Genomic DNA, 26,862 nt, shown 5'->3' on the forward strand with positions numbered 1-26,862 from the left:
GTCAAAGAGATGAAGTGAAATGAGAATGGTTTAGGGAAAGGTCATTTTCAACCTTTTCCAGCTATATTCCTTCCCCCTTGCCCCAACCAGGACTCTACTGAAAGTTTATGGGTCCTCTTCTCTGTGAAGCAGTCAAGTTTTGGTTTCTTCCATACTTCCTACATGGAAGATTCGAGGGTAAAGAGTGGGACTGTTCAAGCGCTGTGGATCTATCCTCTATTGTGCATTCAGGGGTCCAAGGTATAAATCTACCCAGTTTCCTCAAAATAGACATTGCTGATAAATGCTCTATTTCATGCTAAAGATTAGGGGATGTTACAATTCTGTATACAGGGCAAATAATTGGATCAAAAACGTGATTGGTTTCAGAGCCCAGGGTTATTACTCTTGGTTGAGGGACAAAAAGATTGAGTATCAGAGGCAATTCACCAGAACAGCAGCAGCATTTTGTCACGCAGCTCGTTGTCATAGCAACAACCTTTTTGCAGAAAAATGCTTCCTAATACGAATGGTTTTTGCTTTGTATATTGCTGCTTTTGTTACATTTATACCACATTAATCTGGTTCAGAAAATCAAATTGATAACCAAGGGAACACGCATACTAAATCAGGTTCAGGAAAACATATTTATAATAGAGGGGACATATGAGAATGTAGAAGGTGAAATCTGAAGCAAAAAACAAATCTGTTGGAGAAACTCAGAGCAAAAGAATGGTCTATGTTTTGGCTCAGAACTCTTCATCAAGAAATTAATGTTTATGTTACAAAATACCTAGTACAGAAAGAAGAGTACTTCTGCAAGTAGATTATCTCTCACATCTCATCTGAAGAGCACAATTTATCGAGTGTCGGCTAACAATGAACAGGAAGATCGAGTGTTGACAAACACAGCATGATAGCATTGTTATGGAGTTCATTTAGTTGGCTATTGGCTGCAGGGAAGAAACTTTCTTCAAGCCTGTGTAGAAGATGTGATGGGCCTTTCTCAATTGCATTCACCACTTTCTGTAGCTTTCTCCAGTCATGAGCAGAGCTGCATCTTTCATGTGCAGTGACGCATGGTCGAATGGTGCTATGATCAATGCAGTGAGGCTTTGCAAGACGTTGGCAGCTTGAATGAGTAGAAAGGAGGTAGCAGATGACGTGGAAAAATTGGAGGTTATCCACTCTCAGAGATTTGTAGAAGAGTATATGTTTACTGAAGAGGTACTGGGCTTCTCCTCCAGGAAAAACAAGGACTGGTTCGACGAAAACAACCAGGAAATCCAGGAGCTGCTGGCAAAGAAGCGAGCTGCCCACCAGGCTCACTTTGCAAAGCCGTCCTGGCCAGAGAAGAAACGAGCCTTCAGTCGCGCATGCAGCCATCTTCAGCGCAAACTCCGGGAGATCCAAAATGAGTGGTGGACTAGCCTCGCCAAACGAACCCAGCTCAGCGCAGACATTGGCGACTTCAGGGGTTTTTACGAGGCTCTAAAGGCTGTGTACGGCCCCCTCACCCCAAGTCCAAAGCCCGCTGCGCAGCTCAGACAGCAAAGTCCTCCTCAGCGACAAGATCTCCATCCTCAACCGATGGTCAGTACACTTCCAATCTCTTTTCAGTGCCAACCGCTCAGTCCAAGAATCCGCCCTGCTCCAGCTCCCTCAACAGCCCTTAAGGCTAGAGCTGGATGAGGTCCTCACCCGGGAAGAGACATATAAGGCAATTGAACAACTGAAAAGTGGCAAAGCAGCACGTATGGATGGAATCCCCCCAGAGGTCTGGAAGGCTGGCGGCAAAACTCTTCATGCCAAACTGCATGAGTTTTTCAAGCTCTGCTGGGACCAAGGAAAGCTGCCTTAGGACCTTCGTGATGCCATCATCATCACCCTGTACAAAAACAAAGGCGAGAAATCAGACTGCTCAAACTACAGGGGAATCACGCTGCTCTCCATTGCAAGCAAAATCTTCGCTAGGATTCTCCTGAATAGAATAATACCTAGTGTCGCCGAAAATGTTTTCCCAGAATCACAGTGCGGCTTTCGCGCAAACAGAGGAACTACTGACATGGTCTTTGCCCTCAGACAGCTCCAAGAAAAGTGCAGAGAACAAAACAAAGGACTCTACATCACCTTTGTTGACCTCACCAAACCCTTCGACACTGAGTGTAGGAAAGGGGTTTGGCAAATAATAGAGCGCCTCGGATGCCCCCCAAAGTTCCTCAACATGGTTATCCAACCCGACCAACAAGGTCGGGTCAGATACAGCAATGAGCTCTCTGAACCCTTCTCCATTAACAATGACGTGAAGCAAGGCTGCGTTCTCGCACCAACCCTCTTTTCAATCTTCTTCAGCATGATGCTGAAACAAGCCATGAAAGACCTCAACAATGAAGACGCTGATAACATCCGGTACCGCACGGATGGCAGTCTCTTCAATCTGAGGCGCCTGCAAGCTCACACCAAGACACAAGAGCAACTTGTCCGTGAACTACTCTTTTCAGACGATGCCACTTTAGTTGCCCATTCAGAGCCAGCTCTTCAGCACTTGATGTCTTGTTTTGGGGAAACTGCCAAAATGTTTGGCCTGGAAGTCAGCCTGAAGAAAACTGAGGTCCTCCATCAGCCAGCTCCCCACCATGACTACCAGCCCCCCCACATCTCCATCGGGCACTCAAAACTCAAAACGGTCAACCAGTTTACCTATCTCGGCTGCACCATTTCATCAGATGCAAGGATCGACAATGAGATAGACAACAGACTTGCCAAGGCAAATAGCGCCTTTGGAAGACTACACAAAAGAGTCTGGAAAAACAACAACTGAAAAACCTCACAAAGATTAGCGTATACAGAGCCGTTGTCATACCCACACTCCTGTTCGGCTCTGAATCATGGGTCCTTTACCGGCATCACCTACGGCTCCTAGAATGCCTCCACCAGCGTTGTGTCCGCCCCATCCTCAACATTCATTGGAGCGACTTCATCTCTAACATCGAAGTACTCGAGATGGCAGAGGCCGACAGCATCGAATCCACGCTGCTGAAGATCAAACTGCACTGGGTAGGTCACGTCTCCAGAATGGAGGACCATCGCCTTCCCAAGATCGTGTTATATGGCGAGCTCTCCACTGGCCACCGAGACAGAGGTGCACCAAAGAAGAGGTACAAGGACTACCTAAAGAAATCTCTTGGTGCCTGCCACATTGACCATCGCTAGTGGGCTGATATCGCCTGAAACCGTGCATCTTGGCGCCTCACAGTTCGGCGGGCAGCAGCCTCCTTTGAAGAAGACCACAGAGCCCACCTCACTGTCAAAAGACAAAGGAGGAAAAATCCAACCCCAACCAATCAATTTTCCCTTGCAACCACTGCAACCGTGTCTGCCTGTCCCGCATCGGACTTGTCAGCCACAAACGAGCCTGCAGCTGACGTGGACATTACCCCTCCATAAATCTTCGTCCGTGAAGCCAAGCCAAAGAATATGTTTTTCTTAAATGTTGAGAGATTGAAAACTGTAGTTATTCAGAATGGTCTGTCCCACTGCATGAATCACAGAAAGCCAACAGAGCAAAGAGGTAGAAAGGCAATTGATACTTTGCCTCTCCTTCAAGACCATTTGAGTTCCAGAATAAAGACTTTCTAAAAGTAGAAATGGTCCTGGTATGATCATCTGTGCAGGTCAGATCTCCTTTTGCAATGGAGCATTTTCTTTTTAAATGGGTTCTTGGGATTCTGGGTTTGTCCTCTGAAGAGAGACAAGGAGGACTGTACTCTACCATCACTACAGCTGCAGCAGAACAGGAGGTAATTGAATTCTTGTTGAAATTCTCCAGGCCTTGAAGGCAAGATGCATCAAAGATATTTCCTCTGACTTGGATGCTCAGGACAGAGGGGGAAGGAATTTCTCCATCCAGGGGGCAATGGAGATTTAGAAATCAAGAAAGATTTGAAAGATTTTTGGATATTAATAGAATTGAGAGATGTGAATTGGCACAGAAAATTTGGGTGGAGATATTGGGTAGTGGAGAAGGCATACAAGGACAAATTACCTACTTTTGTGTTTTTTTTTAAACTTAACGTCAAATAAGAATCACTACAGGCTGTCAAATAGTAATATTTAGCGTCTGGCTAAACGGAGGGCCTATTCTAAGGTGAGTGTAGTGTATCAGAGAAGTACTGAACTATTGCTGCTGTTTCAAAATCTTCGTTTCTGTTCCATTTGACCTTGAGGGCTATGTTTATGAGCAAGTTGTCTCTCAGCCATTTGCATTTGGATCAGAGATGAGCAACCAGGCAATAAAATGCTGGATGGATATTTGCTCCCTGAATGGGACTTCAACTTCTAAAATGTTAACATTTTAAGGGAGACATGGATACAATCCTCACTGTTCTCCATCTGGCCAAGAAAGTGGGGCCTACTTTGAACACCTTGCCAGCACCACAATGCAGTAGATGTTGGTAATCTGAAATAAAATCAGAACAAAGACTCCACAGGTTGAACACTACCTATGGAAAGGACGAAGGTAAATGTTTTAGGTGCAAAATGTTAGCTGTTTCTTTCTTTGCAGACTTGTTTAGTGTTTTCAATATTTTCTTGTTTAGTGTTTTTATTTAACATCTCACCTGCTCTCAAGATGTGATGACAGAAAACTTTCTATTAAACCTGCCAAAAACATACCAGTGTGTATGGTTCCTCATATCACTTGGCTCAATTAAGCAATTTTTTTCCAGCGAGAAATTAAAATGTGTAGTTGAGTTGATCAGACGTAATTGGTCCACACTTCTCTATACTGCTAAATGTAGCAGGTGTGGAATATTCTGGAAATTTCATGAATTTTCTGCACCTGCCCATTTTCACTTTCCCTTTCCCCCTTCATCTCCCATACAGCCCTCCTGTGCCAAAGTTTGCCAAAAATGTAATGCCAGCTCATGACTTTGATATTGAAGCATGAAACCTCATGCTGGAAATGTTTTGATGATGGGAAATGTTAACTGGAATTTCTCTCCATTGCTGTTTCCAGCATTTTGAGTGATTTTGCTAAGTTTAAGTGCACAGGGGGCAGCGTCATCTGTTGCCATGTCTTTGCAGTGTTTGTTGCCAGAGTATTTAGACAAACAGTAGCAGGCCCTTCAGGCCCACAAGCCCGTATCCCCAAATACAGTCAACTTGTAATTTACAACCAATTAACCTACAACTCCCGAACAGTTTTTTTTTGTGGGAGGATACCGACCGGAGCACCCAGGGAAAACTCTTGCTGACACGGGAAGAACATGCAAATTCCTGACAGACGGAGCCGGATTTGAACCCAGGTTACTGGCACTGTAATAGCATTATGCTGACATCTATACTAACTGTGCTGCCTTTGCACTGAAATTTAAAACTATAAGTTCTATTGTACACACGATCAAATGTATTTAGAGACAATTCTTTTACCTTATTTTTTTCAGGCTGAAGATCCATGTTTTGCTTCACAGAATCAAGTCTACAATGACATTGGGAAAGAAATGCTGCAACATTCCTTTGAGGGGTACAACGTGTGCATTTTTGCATATGGGCAGACAGGGGCAGGGAAATCCTATACAATGATGGGGAAACAGGATAAAGATCATCAAGGAATCATCCCACAGGTAACCTTCTATCAGTGTGTGGAAGTAAACTGAACTTGTTTAAAAACTGATTCTTCACTTTAGTGAACTCATCTCATTATAAGAGAAAAAACACACAAATGCTGGTCAAACAATGTGTTTATGTAGCAAAGGTAAAGATACATCACCAACGTTTCGGGCATGAGCCCTTCATCAAGGTGTCGGGGAACATGAGAGATGTTCAAACATAAGGGGGCGGAGGCCTGGTGCAAGTGGGAGATGATAGGTGAAGGGGGGGGCGAGAGGACTATAGTTAGTGGTGGGTGGGGGGAAGGAATCGGCTTGGTGGAGAGAGAAGGAAAAGTAATAACTGGAATAACTCGTTAAGGGGGGGAGGAGGGAAAAGGCAAGCTGATTAGTGGAATGCAGTGAACTCGATGTTGGAGGGTACCCAGATGAAAAATGAGGTGTGGTTCCTCCAATCTGTGGATGGTTAGGTGGGGTAGCGTGAAAGGCCATGGACAGACATATGATCTTGAGAGGGCGACTCAGAATTGAAATGGTTGGCTTACGGGGATGTCGCTTTTGTTGCGGACGGAGAGGAGGTGCTGGGCGAAGTGATCTCCTAATCTGCGGCCGGACTCTCTGATGTAGAGAAGGCCACAGAGGGTGCACCGGATGTAGTAAATGAGTTCTTTGGAGGTACAGGTGAAATGTTGCTTCTCCTGAAAGGTCTGTGGTGAGGGAGGAGGTGCGGATGCAGGTATTACACCTCCAACATCCACAGTGGAAGGTGCCCGGAGAGCGATGGGTGGGGAGGAAGAGTGCACAAGGGAGTCACAGAGAGAGCTCATTAAAAGTATTTTTCTCTGCAGTTTTATAGCAATAGATGTTGTAACAAGTGATAGTGGATTGAACTTTTTTGGGGAAAAAAAAGAAACAATCTGCTAATGATGTCTGGAGATGGTCCTGGATCAGGCATTTCTTCTGGTTAGAAATCAGCTCGTCATTAACCATAAAATCCAGGATTTTTAATGAGATTTCCCTGCAACTAATATTCATCATCTGAAGGAGGGTTCAGTAAATAGCTGGGCTTAATATGGAATTGGTTTGCTGCCAGCACTGAAGATGAGTAATAATGGGTAACTTCACTGTCCTGAAATTGAGTCTATGTCAAGGTGAGTTGGAGGGTCATGAGACATTTTATCCCACGGGGAGAGTGGATGAGATACCAAATGAGCTCACTGTTGATGGAAAAACTCATTCCTGTCGTTGAAGAAAAGTTGTCCTATTGGCAGAAGGGTTAAGAACCAAAGGACCAAAATCCCCACTGCAGAAAGTCAATGTATAAGACGTTGGTGCGGCCTAATTTGGAGTTCTGTGTGCAGTTCTGGTCGCCTAATTATAGGAAGGATATAAACAGAGTGGAGAGAGTGCAGAGAAGGTTTACCAGAATGTTACCTGGGTTTAAGCATCTAGAGTATAGGGAGAGATTGGACAGATTAGGTCTTTATTCTTTGGAGCGTAGAAGGTTGAGAGGGGATTTGATAGAAGTATTTAAGATTATGAAAGGGATAGACAGAGTGGATGTGGATAGACTATTTCCGTTAAGAGGAGGAAAGATTGAAACAAGAGGACATGAGTTAAGAATTAAGGGGCAGAGGTTTAGAGGTAACATGAGGGGGAACTTCTTTACTCAGAGTGGTAGACGTGTGGAATGAGCTTCCGGGAGAAATAGTGGCGGCGGAGTCAATTGTATTATTTAAGAAAAGGTTGGACAGGTATAATGTAGATGGAGGGTTATGGGCATTGTGCAGGGAGGTGGGACTAGAGAGGGGTGTTTGGTTCGGTGCGGACTAGAAGGGCCTAATGGCCTGTTTCCGTGCTGTAAATTGTTATGTTATGTTAATGTGGCCTCAGTCATCATAACATTTTCCTTCTGTCCTGTAATGATTCCAACTGGGCAAGATGACAATTCCATTGTTTGGTTTGGCAAGAGGTGACAAGAATCAAATTCATTGGGGAAATAAACATTATTGGTCAATTATTTTTGTAAAATTATACCTAATATAAAATAGTTGGCAGGGTTACACTGAATTAAAGTCCATGAACATGGAAGAACTCTCTTCACATTAATGTCCTAGTTTTGAGTTGATTAAAATTGATCTTCTGATGATGTCTTCCTAACATGTGTTCCTTCTCTCTGTAGCTTTGTGAGGACCTCTTTGAAAAAATAAATGACAATAGCAAATCCGACATGTCATATTCAGTGGAGGTAAGATTCGGTGGAAAAGGAATGGCTACAGGAATGCCAATTAGTTTATGGTCCTGAGATCTTTCCTGAAAGACCATTTCAAAGATATCTGTAATTTTATTTTTTACTGTGGTGTTACATGACCATTTCTTGGACTATCAGCGAACTTTTTCTGTAATGTATCGAAAGAACGAAAGTATTAGCATGGCCTTCACTTAAATTGGTCAGATAATTTATTGAATCAACTGCATCACATTCCAAAACTCCGAATATATCTGACATTTTATCATTACATATCTCCCTGCTGGATCTATTATTTCCTCTTCTATTTTGATTGGTACATTTTTACTGATTAATATAGCTACTCCTCTAGCTTTTGAATTATATGATGCTGCTGTTACATGTCCTATCCAATCTCTCTTTAATTTCTTGTGTTCCACTTCAGTTAAGTGTGTTTCTTGTACGAATGCTATATCAATTTTTTCTTTTTTCAGTAAATTTAACAGTTTCTTCCTTTTGATTTGGTTATGTATTCCATTAATATTTAAAGTCATATAGTTCAACATAGCCATTTCATACTTTGCTTGTCTTTCCTTTCCGTTTCCTCATCATCACCTTTCCTTCTTATCCATTTCTGCTTTCTTTTTTTGAACACATTATAAGACAACATTTCTAAAACATAGAATATTTCCATTATTCTCCTATCTAAAATTCCTTTAACCCCACTATCCCCTCCCCTTCCTGAGTTGCCCTTTGTCCCTTGTCGGGCAACCACATCTCCCCTCTCCATTTGGATTTGTGAATTCACTCGCAAGCAGTGACCGTAATTCTTCCCCACTCAGCCCCCCCCCAGAAAAGATTTTAATCTTCATATATAACAAAGGTCACTCTCTTAATTCCCCCCATACATCCTTTCTTCCCTTCTTAGTTCTTACCTATACTCTATTTTTTACATATATATATATATATATATACACATACACATTTGTTCTCGTTACATGTCTTCATCTCTCTGTCTGTTTTGTAGTTGTTCTGCAAATTTTCGTGCTTCCTCCGGATCCAAGAATAGTCTGTTTTGCTGCCCTGGAATAACTATTTTAAGTACCGCTGGATACTTTAGCATAAATTTATATCCTTTTTTCCCATAGGATCGTTTTTGCTGTATTAAACTCCTTCCTCTTCTTCAGGAGTTCAAAACTTATATCTGGATAGAAAAAAATGTTTTGACCTTTGTATTCCAGTGGTTTTTTGTCTTCTCTTATTTTCCTCATTGCTTTCTCCAATATATTTTCTCTTGTTGTATATCTTAGGAATTTTACTAGAATGGATCTTGGTTTTTGTTGTGGTTGTGGTTTAGGGGCTAATGTTCTGTGTGCCCTTTCTATTTCCATTTCTTCCTGTAATTCTGGTCTTCCTAGGACCCTGGGGATCCATTCTTTTATAAATTCTCTCATATTCTTGCCTTCTTCATCTTCCTTAAGGCCCACTATCTTTATATTGTTTCTTCTATTATAATTTTCCATTATATCTATCTTCTGAGCTAACAGCTCTTGTGTCTCTTTAACTTTTTAATCAGATTCTTCTAATTTCTTTTTTAAGTCATCTACTTCCATTTCTATGGCTGTTTCTCATTCTTCCACCTTGTCTACTCTTTTTCCTATATCTGACATGATCATCTCTAATCTATTCATTTTTTCTTCTGTACTTTTTATTCTTTTTATTTCACTGAATTCTTGTGACTGCCATTCTTTTACTAATTCCATATATTCTATAAAAAAAATATATCCATGTACTTGCCCCTCCATTCATCTTCCATTTCTCTGTGTTCTCCTCTTCTTCTTCTGAGTCCACTCCAGGATCTGTGTCCTTTACCTCTGTCTCTTCTGGTTTTCTTGTTGGTTTGTTTGTTTTATTTTGTTGGGTATTTTTGGTCTTCTTATTTTTACTAGAAGTGTCTTGATGCTGGTCTTCTTCCTCTGGGTTGGTCATCTTTGTTTCTTTGATTTCTTTTTACTCTCTTCTTTCTTGTTCTCGTTATTTTCTGTTTTCCTCTTGCTGTTTTGTTGTGGTTGTCAATTTCAGCTGTGGAGATCGACTCCTCAGCTGGTCCCCCCTCCCGTCAGTGTTATTTTTGTCTTGCGCGGTTGCGCACTTTTGTTTGGCTCCGTGAGCCATTTTTGTAGTCCCGAGTTCGGGACTTCAACTGACCTTAGGGAGCGGGCTTCTCTCTCCACGGCGGGCCTCCTCGCACAGGTAAGGCCTTCACATTCTTCTTCCGACGTCTTTTCTTCTTCTCTTCTTCCCGTTGCTTTTGGATTTTCTTTCTTCGCTGCCATTTTTTCCACACCTTTACTTTCACTTTATTTTTGTTTTTGTGTTTGTGCCTTTGTTTTTTCACTGTCTTTTTTTTTTACTTTTCCGGAGAGGGCTGGAGTTCCCCGACCGGCCACTACTCCATCACGTGACTCCTACTGCATCACATTCAAAGTACAATGGATTTGTGATTGATTGTGGCTTTATAATACAAGCAAGATTTTCACCATTTATTGGACATTTTGCTCCCTGAAATCTAAATTTGCAGGTGTACAACTGACGTACATCTTGCATGTCTGTGATTTGTATGTCAACTGAACTAATTGTATTTGTGTACGTTGCTACAGTGGTGTTGGGTAACTCGATTTTGACATGTGCCTTGAGCATAGTTATCCCACTTGAAGCCTTCTCATTATTTGATGCATTTTGCAAAAGAGTCAAAAGTAATGACACCAGGAAATCCAGTTACAGCAAATTCTCAGCCTTTTCTCTGATCTCAAGCCAAGTTCAGGAAAAGATGAAAATGGCTTCAGTTGCAGGACATAAATAAATGGAGTTTTACTTTGATCTGACTCTGTAAACTTGTTCTGAAATTGATATTGTACCACGTGTATGAGGTGGTGGATTATTTCTAATGAAATGATATTGCTGCCATATAATTTCAGGTTATGGTTTTCATTATTATCTGGAAATATAATGGCTTGGATTTTGCAAGGCAAGAGTGATGAAATATGTTCACTAATGTTCCTAGAAATCCCCACACAAAGATCTAGTGACCTCTGGAGCAACCATTCTCACCCTCCCCACCCCAGGACTGCTCAAAGTTTTATGGGTCCCCTTCCCTGTGAAACAATCAAGTTTTGGTTTCTTCCTTACTTCTAGTGACGACACAAAAAAACTCAAACAATTTTGATGTTACTTCAAGTGAAAAGGAAACAAGGCTTTTACTTGAATGTGCTGGGGCTCCCATGGTGGTGGGGTGGGTGGGGGGGGGGGCGCTGGCTAGGACTTCCATTGAAAACGACTGTCCTCTTTAACTACACTAGTTATTGTATTTACCTTGGGAATTGACAGTTCACCCAGGCAAAATTATATACAAGAAGACAAGATGCAGATATAGGCTGCTTGGATGTTCACCAGCTCTAGGCAACAATGACTTCATCATGGAACTGAGCAGCCAATGACATTGAAGAATCCACTTTATGAACCGCAGAGCACAGAAAAAAAATGCAGTTTTCACCAACTTCTGAATCAAGTATAGAATATGAAATAGAATTTGGAACACCTTAGGTGTAATACTTATGTGACTGCAATCAGAGAATGCAACTTGATGCAAAACTTAATCCCTGGGTGTTACAGATTAGCAGCTAACTATTGATCTATACCCGGTTTTATAGTTTTTGTTATGGTTGAATGTAATTCTGTTCGGAGGACATGTATGTCGTTTCATCAGATTGGACACTATTCTGGGGTTTAATAGAAGCAGGATTTAACATTTTCAGTTTAATTATATTAATCAACAGGCCTTTCTGGCCCTTGAGTTTACCTCCCCAAACATACCCATGTGACCAATTAACCTACTCAACCCATGTCATTTGGGAGGAAACCCATGTGGTCATAAGGAGAAGAAACAAACATCTTCCAGCAGCGGTGTCTTCAAACTGGAGTTGCTGGAGCTGTAACAGCATAGTGCTAAACATCACACTAACCGTGCTACCCATGTACGCTTTTCTCTCCTCATCTCCCTGTCACATCCCAATCAAAATAGAGAGAGAAATTCCTCTGATAGAGCTATTGATTGGAGTCATCAATTGATTTGAGGAACAAAAGTACAAGGCACTGACAAGCCAGATGATGTAGAATGATAATTTATGATTGTCCTAATTATGATTTTGCCCAAGGAACAGCATTTTTAATGTGTACGGTGGAGTTCAAAATGAAATTGCTACAAGTATTTTTACAAATATTGACTTGTAATTTACCTTATCTGGAGGTCTTTTTTTTTATATAGCTCTCCTTGAGATGTGATTCTTGCAATTTTCTGCCACTGTTAATTCTGTCTGATTATTAGTTGGCTATTTCTGCAGAATGAAATAATAAAATCTTTTTGTTCACTCTTGAACAAATGTGGAAACTGATTTAAATTTCTCCTGATATTTCCTGAGAAAAATTCTGAGGCATGAGTTCAAATCCCAGTGGAGTTGGCTTGGAATCGAAATGCTGTTAATTAAATAAACTGGAAATAAAAGGCTTGCATCAAGAATGGTGACTGAAATTTCTATAATGTAGTTAAAACCTCATCTGATTCATTAACATCCTTCCGAGAATGAAATCCTCTTCCTTTCTCTGGACAATAACTGCCCTCTAAAGTGGCATTGAATCTTTAAAGAGTCTATATGTTCTCTCCATGTTTGCATAGGTTTCCTCCCACCCTTCAAAACATATGGGGGTTGTAGGTAAAATTGAGGTATTTGGGTAGCATGGGCCAGAAGGGCCTGTAACTGTGCTGTATGTCTAAATCTAAATTTTAAAAAATGCAATCTGACACTACATCAATTCCACCATAGAACTGTCTGCATGACTGACAGGGCACATTTATTTGCACTGCTGGTCAAACGTGATTATTTATTAATTATTTTATCTCTTTCATTTATTTATATTTTTCTTTCTGTGTTAAATATACTTATTAGTTTGTTTACGTATCTGGGAAAGTGTAGCAAGTGAAGAGTTTCATTTCATCTGCACATTGTGCTATAGGGAGAGGTTGAGCAGGCTGGGGCTTTATTCCTTGGTGAGCAGGAGGATGAGGGGTCATCTCATGGAGATGCAGAAAATCATGAGATGGATAGATTGGGTAAACACAGTGTTTTTTGCCCAGATTCGGGAAATCTAAACAGAGGACATAGGTTTAAGGAGAAGGAGGGAGATTTAACAGGAACCTGAGGGGTAATTTTTTTTCTGCACCGAGGGGGGTGGGGGGTAGGTGCATGGAATGGTTGTTAAAAAATTGGATGGATTTAGAAGAATCTGGGCCAAATGCAAGACAGGTGGGATGAGTGTGGGTGGGATAATTTGGTGAATGTGGGCAAGTTAGACCGAAGGGCTGTATGACTCTATATGAGAGACTTCATTCAAAAGTCCTAACAAGGCACTCAGTTGCATCCCTAATCACAGTTGAAGACCAGCATCAGCTCAAGGCAACTGTCAAAAAAACCATTGCATATTCCAACCTCAATACAAGCTGAATTATTAAAATACCTGTTCTGATTGTTCATCCCAATCAAGTATTTGCTTTGACTTGCAGGTGAGTTACATGGAAATTTATTGTGAGAGGGTTCGGGATCTTTTGAATCCCAAAACCAAAGGCAACTTGCGAGTTCGAGAGCATCCACTGTTGGGGCCTTATGTTGAAGATCTTTCCAAGTTGGCAGTAACTTCCTACACTGACATTGCAGATCTCATGGATGCAGGGAACAAAGCCAGGTAGGACAAGAAGTACTGCATCATATTTATCAAAACTTGTTTTTCAAAGACTCTATGTGCTTCTTCATTATACAGATTTCAAATATAAAGGCAATGGGTGAAGAGTTTTGCTTTTGAAAATGAATTAATAGGTCCTTGGAAATTTCATGTATTTCAAGGGACCACAGAGCAAAGATTTGGATTCTTAAATATTTGTTGAAACTTTTTGTTGTTAACGAAAGGCATGATACTGATATCTGGCAATTTACCATCATGTTTCAACCTCCTTAAGGATAGGTTGTCACTGATGTGTCAAATTTGGGCCACCACAGAGTTGGGGAAATGCAGTAAGTCAATCGTATTGGGTATGGTTTGGGTTTGTCCACGGAGTAGTTATCGTGTTTTCAAAAGTCCAAATTAAAGTTTATGGTCGTGTACCATAGTAGTGATAAAGCTTGTTTTGCAAGCAGTCCAGCTAGGCATCTCAAAGTACAGTACGTAAGATACAACACAGGAGTGCGGCATTGTATCCCTGACTGGTTAGCCTGACGCAGTGTCCATTGGTTAGGTATTGATGTGTTGACCATTAACATGTCTTCACAGTATCACCATGGTAACTGAGTAACAGCATTAGGGCAGTGGAACAGTGCATTTACTGGCATTATCGGCCCAAGCATATTTTTATGTTTTAAAGCAGTCTTTTAGAGATGTAATTTATTAGTTAGTCTGGATAATGGCGACTCTACGATAAATGAGCTTTGATTTTGAGAGGGTAACTAAGATGGTGGATTTGTGATTCTGGTGTTTGATCATAAGACAGGACCAGAAATAGACTATTCAGCCCTGCCATCTAACCATTAGCAAATCCTTTTTCCCACTCAGCCCCACTGCCTCACCTTCTCCCTATAACCTTGCTTGCCCTGGATAATCAGGAATCCATGATTCACCACCTTAAATAGACCCAACGACTTGGCCTGCAGAACCACATGGCAACAAATTCCACAGATTCACCTCCATATCATCTGTTTAAGTGGAGGCCCTTCAATCATGCAGTTGTGCCCGCTTGACCTCGACTCTCCCACCATGAGAAAAAACCTTTCTACATCTCCCCTGTGCATGCTGATATAGAAGGAAAATAGAAAATGATCCTTGAGGAACTTGGCTTGAGATGCTGAGGCAGCCTCCTTCAGGCTATACCGATAATTTGAAGAGCTGAAGCCCAAAACGTTGGTTATGTTTCTTTATCTTTGATGTTTAAAGTATATTGTTTGACTTGCTCAGTTTCTCCAGCATTGTGTTTTTACTCCTTTAGGTGCTTATTTTTGATTCATCTCATTTATTCTGATTTGTCAGTTTTTGTGAAATTGTTCAATTTCTGGAATTTGGGCATTGCCTGTCCCCACTTGAGTAAGTGGTGGGAATCTGCCACCTAAAAACACTGCGTTTTTGTCTAATACTCTGGTTTAGTCCGAAGACGGAACCACACCACAGTTAAAGGGAGGCTGCACTGTGGGCCTTCAACTCATAACCACTCTTGTCTGCACAGTCCATTTTGACTTGTGTTGTTAATTACTGTGATAATTTGTTCTGGCTGGATTGAACATCCTTGGGTATCTGAATTGTGTACACTCAGTGAAGGGCTGTAGGAAATAAGGTGATTTAGTCAAGAGGAAATGGTTAGGAGTTTCTAAGAAGGGCAGAGAGGAGACAGATGGGTCCAGGAGGAAGGTGGGGGGGGGGTTCCAAGAGGGAGGGAAGTCCAGGAAGGGAGGGGGAGGGAAAGAGGGGATCTGGGAATGAGGGGAGGCAAGGGGGGGGATCTGGGAAGGTGTGGGTGGGGGGGGGAGGGTGGGTCCAGGAGGGATGAATAAACCAACAGTTGAATTCTGACATTAGGTTCATTCTCAAACTGATTTTCTTTCCTTAGTGTGAGGACCTTTATGGTGGAATGTGAAGACATTGTTTTGACCTGCAATTTCCATCTGTAAAATGTAACCCTAATTTCAATTTCAGAACTGTGGCAGCGACAAATATGAATGAGACGAGCAGCCGATCTCATGCTGTCTTCACTATAGTTTTCACTCAGAAGAGGCATGATGTGGAAACTGACCTTTGTACAGAAAAGGTATGTCTCGGGCAAGGGTACTTTTTGTTTAAGTTTAATCCCAGGTCTCCTGTGGCTTGCTAGCAGTTCCACTTGCTGCATCAATATTTTTTTCTCAGTTCCTCTCGCTTGTAAGATGATTGACTATGTTTCATTTCACACATCCAGACAACTCGAGTGGGCTAACATCCAGTTTCCATGCAGGGGCCTTTTCCTCTTTCATCTTTTGGGCTGTGTGGACCAGTGAAGCTTTGGTTCAGATCAAAAGTTTTCACAAGACTTGGACTGTGAATTGAAATAGTCGTAAAACTGCTGTATTGGTCATTAGTTCAAGTTTATTATTATCTGACTATACACGTATAACCCTACGAACCATTGTATCTCAGACCATGTTACATATACAGTATATAAAGATCATGTCAAAAATCAAAGAGATATTTATAAATATTTGGGATGACTATCATGGTAACCGTTCATCATTCTTGCAATCTGTGGAAGAACCGATTTCCCAGCCTGGCAGTCTGATCTTGATGCTCTTCTACCTTTTTGATAGTAGTGGGTTGACTGGATGGAAAGGGTTTTCTATAATTCCTTAAGCCCTCTTCAGACAGTGCTCCCAGTAAATGTCGTCAGAAGGGGAAAGGGAGACCCCAGAGATTCCTTTCGCTGTTTTAATGATCCTCTCCATCGACTTCCAGTCTGATGCTTTGCAGCTCCCATCACACAATGATGCAGCCTGACAAGACACGCTCTTGATCTCTGTCATAACCATTCTTGAGGTTCTTTTTTGTAATTCTTTATTTATTGCACTATGAACCATATCAACCAATATATTTACAGGTGCATCTCTTTAAATATTCACAGTGACATTTGCTCTTTTTTTTCCTCCCTTCCCACCCCCCTCCAAAAACAGTAAATATTGGACATATAAAATACAATAAAACAATATCTTGATACAAAAGGAATACAAACAAAAAAGACGCATCATCTACTTATTCACATTAAATCTAATGGTGTTTAACTTCTTATCATTTTAGGTGGTGGTGGTCCGAGGCCTGCTCTTTCTGTTATGTTCCATATATGGTTCCCAGGTTTTTTCAAACATTGTAACTTTGTCTTTTAAATTATATGTGATTTTTCTTTTCCCAATGGGATACACTTAAACTTGATTAGATATTCCATTAATGTTCATAGTCATATAGTCCAACGTGGCCATCTTGTATCTTTATTTTAACTTCTTGTCCGCCTCTTCACCACCTCCATCCCTTTTTTCCATTACTGTTTTTAAAGTTTTCCTTTTTAATCTCAATATATGACAACGCATTTAAGACATTAAATACCTTAACAATCCCCACAACCAATAACCCTTTAACCCCAAATGAACCTCCCCTCCTTGGATTGCCCTTTGTCCCTTGACGGCAACCACAAATCCCCTTTCCATTTGGTTTGCAAACTTACTCGCAAGCGTCAACCGATTTCGCAGCGACCATTATTCTCCCAGCCCCAGCCACCCCCAGAGAACACTATTTTCCTATACTTATAACAAAGCTCTCTTTTTTTTTCCCTTCTTCCCCTTCTCTTATCCATCTTTATATATACTTTACTTTATATTTATTATGTATTTTTGTATATTTTCTTGCCGGTCATCCTTCTTGTCACTCCTCCTCCTCTCTTCTCCTGTCCTGCAAATGTTCAGCAAATTCTTAGGCTTTCTTTGGGTCCGAGAACAGTCTATTCCGTTCCCTGGGAATAAATACTTTGAGTACTGCTGGATGTCTTAATATAAAGTTATACCCTTTCTTCCATAAGATTGTTTCCGCCGTGTTGAATTCCTTCCTCTTCTTTAAAAGTTCGAAGCTTATGTCCGGGCAAAAAAATTATTTTTTGTCCCTTATATTCCAACGGCTTATTATCTTCTCTAACCTTCTTTCTTGCCTGCTCCAGTATGTTTTCTCTTGTCGTATATCCTAGAAATTTTACCAATATGGATCTCGGTTTTTGATGTGGTGGCAGTTTCGATACTAGTGCTCTATGCGCCCTTTCGATTTCTACTTCTTCATGTGAATCTGTCATTCCCAGCACCTTCGGGATCCATCCTTTTATAAATTCCTTCATATCTGACCCTTTTTTGCCTTCTTTCAAACCCACTATTTTTATGTTGTTTCGCCTACTGTAGTTTTCCAATACGCCAATTTTTTGTAACAATAAATCATGTCTCTAATTTTTTTTCGCTCTCTTTCAACTTCCCTCTTAAATCATTTATCTCCATTGCTACAACTGCTTCTCGTTCCTCCACATTTTCTACCCTTTTCCCTATTTCAGTCATGACCAACTCTAAGCTTTTCATTCTGTCTTCAACTCTTTTAATTTTTCTTTTGATTGAACTAAATTCTAATGATAGCCATTTTTTTAATGACCTCATTTGTTCTTCAAAAAAGGCTTTATCTAAACTTTGTCCTTCTATTTTACCTTCTTCTTTCCTTTGAAATTCTTTGTCTTCTTTCTCCTCTTCTTCTGTGTCTGTATCTATATCTTTATCATCTTCTCTTCTCTGTATCTTCATCCTTCTCTGGTGAGCTGCTTCTGTATCCTTGCTGGGCCTCCAACTGCTGTGTCTCCTGTTGGGCCCCCTGCCGCCGGCCGCTGGGCCCCCGGCCGCTGGGCCCCCTGCCGCCGGCCGCTGGGCCCCCTGCCGCAGGCCGCTGGGCCCCCCCGCCGCAGGCCGCTGGGCCCCCCCCGCCGCAGGCCGCTGGGCCCCCCCCGCCGCAGGCCGCTGGGCCCCCCCGCCGCAGGCCGCTGGGCCCCCCCCGCCGCAGGCCGCTTGGCCCCCCCCGCCGCAGGCCGCTGGGCCCCCCCAGCCGCAGGCCGCTGGGCCCCCCCCGCCGCAGGCCGCTGGGCCCCCCCGCCGCAGGCCGCTGGGCCCCCCCCGCCGCAGGCCGCTGGGCCCCCCCCGCCGCAGGCCGCTGGGCCCCCCCCGCCGCAGGCCGCTGGGCCCCCCCGCCGCAGGCCGACCCACCGCTGGGCCCCCTGCCGCTGCTCACCCTCTTCCAGCCCTTCATTCTCTTTCTCACCATTCTTCTTTTCTTCTTTCTTGCTTGCTTCCCCCAGCCGAATGCCCCAATACTGGGCGTCTCTCAGCTGGCTGCTCCTCAACTGAGTCCTCCTCCCGTCGGCGTTAACCTTTTCTTTTACTTGCGCACTGCGCATGCACACCTCTTGGCTCTGAGAGCTATTTTTGAAGTCCACCGGTCAGGAGGACACCGTTCCTCTGGGGAGCCACTAACCCCAGAGATCGGCCGTCCTCTTCACGGTGGCTCTCTGCTCCGACGTGCAGCTAAGGCCTTCTTCTTTCTTCTCCAGTGATTTTCCTTCTTCCCTTTTCCTCGGTTATTCTTACTTTTTCTCTTTTGGGTGACATCTTCTGTCTGTAACTTTATCTTTCTCTTCCTGTATTTCATGTTTATTGAGCTCTGTTTCTCACACTTTTTTTCTTTTCTCTGGAGAGGGCTGGTTCCACCCGACCAGCCATTACTCCATCATGTGACTCCCCTATAACCATTCTTGATTGAAGGTTGAAAGAAGCCAGAACAAAAATGCTGTCAACCTTGCCACATGCTTGCTATAACCTACAAAGTGCCATTCTGAACGATTGTGTTTATTTCCACTTCTTTTCCTCTCCTTCAATCCATTGGAACAGCAGTTCCACACTATAGTTTGGCTGAGAAGTGATATTGTTCCAAATTGGATTAGACTTTCAGTAAAATTGAAAAGCACCATTTGTTTGCACCATTAATGATTGAGGCTGCCCCACGTGTTTTCGCGTGGAATGTCAGATCAGCAACGTGCAAACGGCACTGCTAAACTTCACGAGCCATAATGTCCAGTGACGTTAGTGAGCGTTCAGAACGCTGGAGAGAATCCACATTCTTACCCAAGTGAACTGGACGCAACAAAGGAGACGATTAGACTTTAGGAGGATCAGCACCAACCACCCTCCACTACACGTTATAACTCTGTAGTGGAGAGCACCAAGTTCCTTGGAGTCTAGTTAACTAGTGACCTGTTGTGGACACAGAACATTTGCTCTGTGGAAGGCACAACAGCAACTGGACTTCCTGAGAAGACTAAAGCGGGCAAGGCTACTGACTTCTTTCATGTCAGGACCTCTATCAAGAGCATCCTGGCCGGATGCATCACCGTGTGGTACAGTTGCTGGAGAGAAATGGATCAGAGGTCAATCCACAGGACCGTAAGAGTGGCGCAGAGGATCAATGGAGTCTCCCTCCCCTCCCATTGACGATCTACCGGGATCTTTTTCTGAAAGTGGTGCACAAAATCATTGAGGACCCTTCCCACCCTGCACACAGCATCTTTCAGCTGCTCCCATTGGGAAAGGGATGCAGGAGGATCAGAGCCAGCACCACCGGGCTGCAAAACAGCTTCTTCCCATGGGGCAGTAGGAATGTTGAATGACTAAATGATTTGCTTACACTAACCAACTGAGATTTAAATGCAAATTAAGCAATATTTATTGATTTGTGTGTTGGTATGAATACTTGTCTGGTGTATGTATTTGTCTGTATATGTATTTTGTCTGGTTGTATGTTTTGTACCGTGGACCAGAGAACGCTGTTTCATCAGCTGTTTGTACTTGTGCAATCAGATAATAATGAACTTGACTACGGTGCGTTAGAAGTCCATTAGCGATTTCTGTTTGCTCCTCATTCTTTCTACCTCTAGCCGTGGAAGGTTTAACTCTGGTTGGTCTGGTTAAGTTCAAAAGCTGATCTGTATCATTCTAATCCCATCTACATTTAGGTCAGCAAAATTAGTCTGGTTGATCTTGCCGGCAGTGAAAGAGCTGACTCCACTGGGGCTAAAGGGACAAGATTAAAGGTAAAACCACTTGACCTTCTTAACCAGTTCCTTTAATTCTCCCAATTGAATACAATGAAGCTGAATGAAATCCCCATAAATATACTTGAAATGAACTGTGTACGTTTTCCAATGATTTTCCATTTTGTGTTGTAGCTTTGTATCCAACTTTGAATATTTAATTAATGTAGGGAGCTGATTTGCAGGCCAACCAGGGTGAAGTAAATTTTGGTCCATTAAAACACCCAGATTCCTGCAGTGCAATTTGCCCTGTCAATTTATATTTTTTATCACTAATTCAATGCATTAAGAGAGAGATTGATGTTTTTCACTCAGGAAGGAGCAAACATTAACAAATCACTCACCACCTTGGGAAAAGTCATCTCTGCCCTTGCAGAAGTGGTGAGTTTACAATCCTTTTATTGCTCAATTTAAAGAGAATTTAAAACCAAGGAAGGTTACTAAATAATGTATTTTTGTCTTTGTAAACTGTGCTGCCATCACAGGATAATGCTCCTAGTAAGGTAATAATTGTTCTTGGTGCTCATCTAATCTTTGCTTTATGAATGTGTTGTTTTTAAAAAAAAGATTTAAACCAAAAAACTGCACACTATTTCTTTTATTGGCTCTCCATTGCATTCTTGTTTCAAAGTGAAAGAAAAGTTGCATGTATATTCAATAAAATTAATACATGTCTGTTTTAGTTACTAAATAAATTTTAAATAGTGTGAACATTTTTTAACCTTGATCTAGTTTGACTTTTGAATTACTAAATCGCTATATTCACTTACATTATAGTTTCTTTAACATAAAAGGTTCAACATTTTTTCAAGAAAAAAACTGAGAATTTGGAATTATGGAATAAATACTAGATTACAATTATAAACATCAGGATATATTTTAAAACTGCTAAATCTTTTTAGCTTTTTATGTTTATCTTTAACCAAAGAGAAGAATTCTTGACCCTTGCATATTATTTCTTTTATTACTTTATTTTGTCATTTTATCTCAGTACCATCATCTGAATTGAAAGTAGAAAGGCTACTTGTGAGGATGTTGAAATTAGAGGTCATTGCTGTTTCAGTATATTTCTCTATGTAATGGAAAATAGGTAATTTAAACTAACAGCAGATGCATACATTACAGACCAACTAACAAGAAATCATTGCTACTTGTGGCTTTCTCTGCCGAGATGAACACTCACTGGAACTTCCAACATTAAATGGTGATACAACTAAGTGTAGCAGTTAAAAGCAGGATGAGATAGTGCAGTTGTAAAGCAGCTATAATTGTTTTTAATCTGTCACACATTACACATATGTTATATCCCTCCTGTGTTAATTCAAAACACATTTAAAAGAAAAAAGATCCAAAATAACTCTCCAGTTTGAAGAATGCTTTAATTGGATACCATGTCCTCTAGTTATTTGTGTCAATGGACTGACCTTTCATATCTGGTCCTGACTGATTGTGGTTCCCTGGGGCCTGCTGTCAAACGGTGGCGTCTTTGTTTTGCAGGCTTTGGTATCTTGCATGCCTGCTTCTGTTGCGAAAACCTTACAAATCTTGACTTTACCAGTTACTGTGTCTCTCGTCTGGTTGAGTTGCTGAGTTAGTAATGAAAGGACACTCCATCAAATACTACCATCGCAGTCTTAGCATCAAATAGCAATTAAAATAAATATGGCATTAATTGTTTGTACAGGTTGTACCTCTTTAATCCGGCGACGTTGGGACCTGGCCATTGCTGGACCACAGAAAATGCCGGAAAACAGAAATTGTCCCACAGGGAACCCCCTATTGTAAACATTGAACAAAACTTAAAACAGGAAATACTGTGGGGCGGCACAGTTAGCGTAGCAGTTAGTGCAACCCCTTTACAGCGCCAGCAATCAGGACCAGGGTTCGAATCCCGCACTGTCTGTAAGGAGTTTGTACTAACAGAGTCAAATTCAAACGTGCCGGGTGATGGGAGTTGCCGGACCACAGAGCACTGGATGAGAGAGGTACAACCTGATAATTGTAAGAAACCAAGCAGTTAATTGATTCCCTTCTGTGAAAGGGATCCTAACCCTAACCCAGTGTCACCATGATCTGGCCCACATTGATTTTAACTTTCCTTCTGCCTTGTATGTTTTCAGTTCAGGTGCAATAACAGATAAACAACAAATGCTCCCTGTGAAAACTCACAATCCAAAACATTCTGTCTCTTGCCTTTTGCTGCCTGACCCACTGAGTTCCTTTAGCATTTTGTGTATTGCTCTAGTTTTCCAGCATCTGCTGTCTGTCTTGTTGACGAACACTTGCCACGTCACATCCTGCAAACAAAATCAAACATACTTCAGTCATAAAATTGTCTCCACAACTATGTCATAATTAGCAACATTTGGAAATAGACAGTGATTGAAACCAGCAACAATCCATCATTTTGTAAAGTGACCCATTGATCTGTTTAATATAATTTTTTTTCATTGTCCATATGTTAAACAGAGCAAGAAGAAAAAGAAGTCTGACTTTATTCCATACAGAGACTCTGTCCTGACGTGGCTTCTCAGAGAAAATTTAGGTAAGGTGTCAACAAAATTGAAGTATTTTCTCAAATGAATGATTTTTGACTTCAATCTGGTCATGACTAATCGTCACCAAGAATGGTACACATAAATTGGTTGTTTTCTGTTAGCTGAGGAGATTTAGCAAAGTACATTCTCACAAATCTTCAACTGAGCAGTAATTACTTTTCAGTAATCTTGCCTTGTGATTGAAATAGGCTGTGGTCCCTCCGTCATTTTAACACATGAGGGATTATGATGACAGAATCAGGTTCTGGTGAGATCACACCTGGAGTTCCAAGCACATTTTGACCTCTGTACAGATGGAAAAATAGAATTACTAGAGTGGGAATGGTGCATTGGACTTTAATTTGATTGATATTGGGGGTGAGTGACGTGCAAGGAAAAGCTGAGTAGTTTGATCTTACTGGGAGACCAAGAGGTCATCCCATTGAAATCTGTAAGGTTAAGAGGTTTTTCTCTGGGTGCATTTATTGTCCAAGAATCTGGTGGCTGATTATGTAAGAGAGTAGTTAACCTCTGTAATTCTGCATCCTGATGAACTGGAGGTGCTCAACTCTTGAGTAAATTCAGGACTCAGAATTGCAGTGGCTGCAACTCTGCCAGAAAGGATATCATCCACCAGCAAAGCAACTCCGAAGTTGGAACATTAAATAAATCTAATTGCCGGAATTCCTTAGCTGATCACGCAGGTTCTGTGGTGAGAGAAGCAGGGTTCGCACTTCATGTGATGACCTTTCCTCAGTGTATGGTGATGAAGAGAGGATTGAAGGTTTAGAATAATTTGTTCTCCAATTGAATGGGAGAATAAGTTTGACATGCCATGTGGCCAGTCCCTGCCAGTAACTTTCTGGTTTTAGCAGAGGTTAAAAAAGCAACCGACGAAGCTCATGCCGACCATGTGGAAATTTCAAAATCAGAGTTTATTGTCATGAACATGTCATAAAATTTGATGGGAGCATCACCGTACCAACATTGTTATAAATTACATTTTTAAAAATAAATAAATTGGTGCAAAGAGAGAAAGTGAAGTAGTGTCTGTGGGTCATTCACCAATCAGAAAACTGATGTCCTTCTGCTACTGGGTGCTCATCTTCATGCTCCTGTACCTTCTTCCTGATGGTAGTAGTGAAGTGGGCATGGCCTGTGGGTAGGGGTCCTTGAGGATAGAGGCTGTTTTTTTGAGTCATCACCTCTTACAGATGTCCTCAATGGAGTGAAGACTGATGCCCGTGATGGTTCTGGCCAAGTTCACAACTCTTTAGTTTTTTCCTGTGCTTCGGCATCCTCCATACCAGACGGTGTTGCAACCAGTTAGAATGCTCTCCACGGTACGCCTGTAGAAACTGGCGAGAATCTTTGGTGACATAACAAATCTCTTCAAACTCATCACAAAGTACAACTGCTGGCGAGCCTACATGATTGCATCAACATGGAGGTCCCAAGGCAGATCTTCTGAAAGGTTGACACCCAGGGGCAGCATGGTTGGCCTTTACAGCGTCAGCAATTGGGACCAGGGTTTGAATCCTACACTGTCTGAAAGGAGTTTGTATGTTCTTCCCATGTCTGCGTAGTTTTTCCCTCAGGGCTCTGGTTACCTCCAACATTTGAAATGTACCAGGGATGTAGGCTCATTGGGTGTAAATTGGGTGGCATGGGCTCGTGAGCCAAAATGGCCTGTTACTGTGCTGTATGTCTATTTTTTAAAAAAAAATTAACATTTTTTAAATCATTTGAAATTCTTACCCATTTCCACTGCTGATCCCTTGATGAGGACTGGTTGTGTTCTGATTTCTCCCTCATGAGGTCCAAGTGCATTTCAAAAATTTAAGATGATATCTTGAAGCATTAAAAAAATTGATTTGGAATAATTACTTGGTTATCAATGTCATTAACATTGTCTATTTATTGTGCGGTGTTTTCCTCATAGGTGGAAACTCCCGGACAGCAATGGTTGCTGCTCTCAGCCCAGCTGACATCAACTATGATGAAACTCTCAGCACTTTAAGGTACACCCCTGTTTTAATTTTTTCCATTGTGTACACTCACTGTCTTTGTGGAGCTGGCTGCATTTTCAGTGTCTCTTCTGCAGTCAGTTTAAATTCTTAAGAAAGTTAAATTCATCTTTTGGTGATCATTATTCAACACTATTTTCAGTTTGAATGTGTGAATGATCCTTAGTCTCTCAGGTTTGTGTTTTGTTATTAAAATTGAAATGAAAAAAACATAAATTTAATTCGTCAGGATTATTTTTGCGAGGTTTTTTTCCCCACAATTCAACAAAATAACAATGAAATTACCTACCTTGAAAGGTGGAGATGCTGCTTCACCTGTGTTCAGTACTGACCTCCGGTGAGTGCAGGTTCTCTCAATGACTGTGAGCGTTGCCTTCTGGGTGATCCAGTACTCACCCCAGGTGCATGAGTTGTTGTGGTGGGAGGGAGGGGAGTTATTTGGATTGTACGCCTTGAGTGTGGTGAGCTGATGGAAAGAAAAGGTTGCACGGAAACTTAGTAGGGGAATAGTCTCAATGGACAGAATTGGTCACCAATGTTGTAAGGAAATGTGGTAAAATTACAAGTCTGACCCCTCTAGCTGAACTGTGCTCCAATGTTACAATCTTGTATGTTGATTTTAGTTGTAGAGATTCTCCTGCAGATTAATTCTCTTTTTTCCTTTTCATTTGAATGCAATAGGTTAGTTCTTGTACCTAACTCCTATGCTTTTATAAGTTGGTGCACTATTTCTGGAGGTTGAATAATAATTTATATTTCATACTTCCTTTTCTATATCAGTGTTAGTTGCGGCTCAGTCAAAAGCACGCATGCTTTAATCTATAGATGAAATGATTGGAGCCCATATCCAGTGCAGTAGTAAGGGAGTGCCATTTTGATTGAATAATTTTACCCATGCCCTGATGCATTTTTGAAATGGGCATATCATAGTTTTTGCTCCTATAGTGAAGAGATATTCCTTGATCAGTCAGTATCATAATAACAGATTATCTACTGCCGTGATAAGTAATTCAACTCAAACTGCAGAATGGGCTGTAAAATTTCTGTGGAATTCCTGAAGAGTCCTGTGGAAGTCCCCTTCAGGAAGAATGTGACACGTTGACTCAAGAAGGTAGCCAACATTATAAAGGATCCCTACCACCCTGGTCACAACTTCTTCTCACTGCTATCTCTAGACAGAAGTTATGGAAGCCTGCAGACCAGCACCTCTAGGTTGAAGAACAGTTTTTTTTTCCAACAGCCATCAGGCTCTTGAATCTATCGATACCACCCTCACCATAAAATACTCCAGGACCATCAAACAATTTCATTCTTGAACTTTTTTCTTGTACAAACTGTAAGGATCATTATTTATTATCTTTATTTTATTCTCACTTTCCACACTGGGGTAATTTAATGTATATCATTATCTTTTTAAAAAAAAACAAAAAGTACCTGTGTGATGGGAGCAAGTGAGAATTTCTGTGCATATGTACATTGTATGTGTGTATGACAATAAACTGATACTTGAACATTTTTATTGTTTTAAATTTGCAGGTATGCAGATCGTGCAAAGCAGATCAAATGCAATGCAGTGATTAATGAGGATCCAAATGCAAAACTTATTCGGGAGCTGAAGGATGAAGTTACGAGATTGAAGGACTTGCTGTGTTCTCAGGGCCTAGGAGACATTTTAGACAGTAAGTAGATTATGACCATTGAAGAAATT

General features: G+C 41.5%; 1 protein-coding gene across 14 annotated transcripts in view; it reads left to right on the forward strand.

Moving 5' to 3' along the window:
* Positions 1 to 26,862, forward strand: part of kif1b (kinesin family member 1B) — a 222,730-nt gene that overhangs the window by 76,850 nt on the left and 119,018 nt on the right. For 9 of the 14 annotated variants that reach the window (XM_069918462.1, XM_069918463.1, XM_069918464.1 and 6 more), the window contains exons 4-13: positions 5,424 to 5,603; positions 7,771 to 7,836; positions 13,433 to 13,611; positions 15,604 to 15,715; positions 20,513 to 20,590; positions 20,906 to 20,971; positions 21,076 to 21,093; positions 23,060 to 23,135; positions 25,070 to 25,148; positions 26,691 to 26,833. In XM_069918462.1, coding sequence (XP_069774563.1) covers positions 5,424 to 5,603; positions 7,771 to 7,836; positions 13,433 to 13,611; positions 15,604 to 15,715; positions 20,513 to 20,590; positions 20,906 to 20,971; positions 21,076 to 21,093; positions 23,060 to 23,135; positions 25,070 to 25,148; positions 26,691 to 26,833 — 997 coding nt within the window. The remainder of the gene's footprint in view (positions 1 to 5,423; positions 5,604 to 7,770; positions 7,837 to 13,432; positions 13,612 to 15,603; positions 15,716 to 20,512; positions 20,591 to 20,905; positions 20,972 to 21,075; positions 21,094 to 23,059; positions 23,136 to 25,069; positions 25,149 to 26,690; positions 26,834 to 26,862) is intronic. The other 5 variants (XM_069918476.1, XM_069918472.1, XM_069918467.1 and 2 more) reach the window with 1 other exon arrangement.

Source organism: Narcine bancroftii, chromosome 2, assembly GCF_036971445.1.
Source record: "Narcine bancroftii isolate sNarBan1 chromosome 2, sNarBan1.hap1, whole genome shotgun sequence".
NCBI lineage: Eukaryota > Metazoa > Chordata > Chondrichthyes > Torpediniformes > Narcinidae > Narcine > Narcine bancroftii.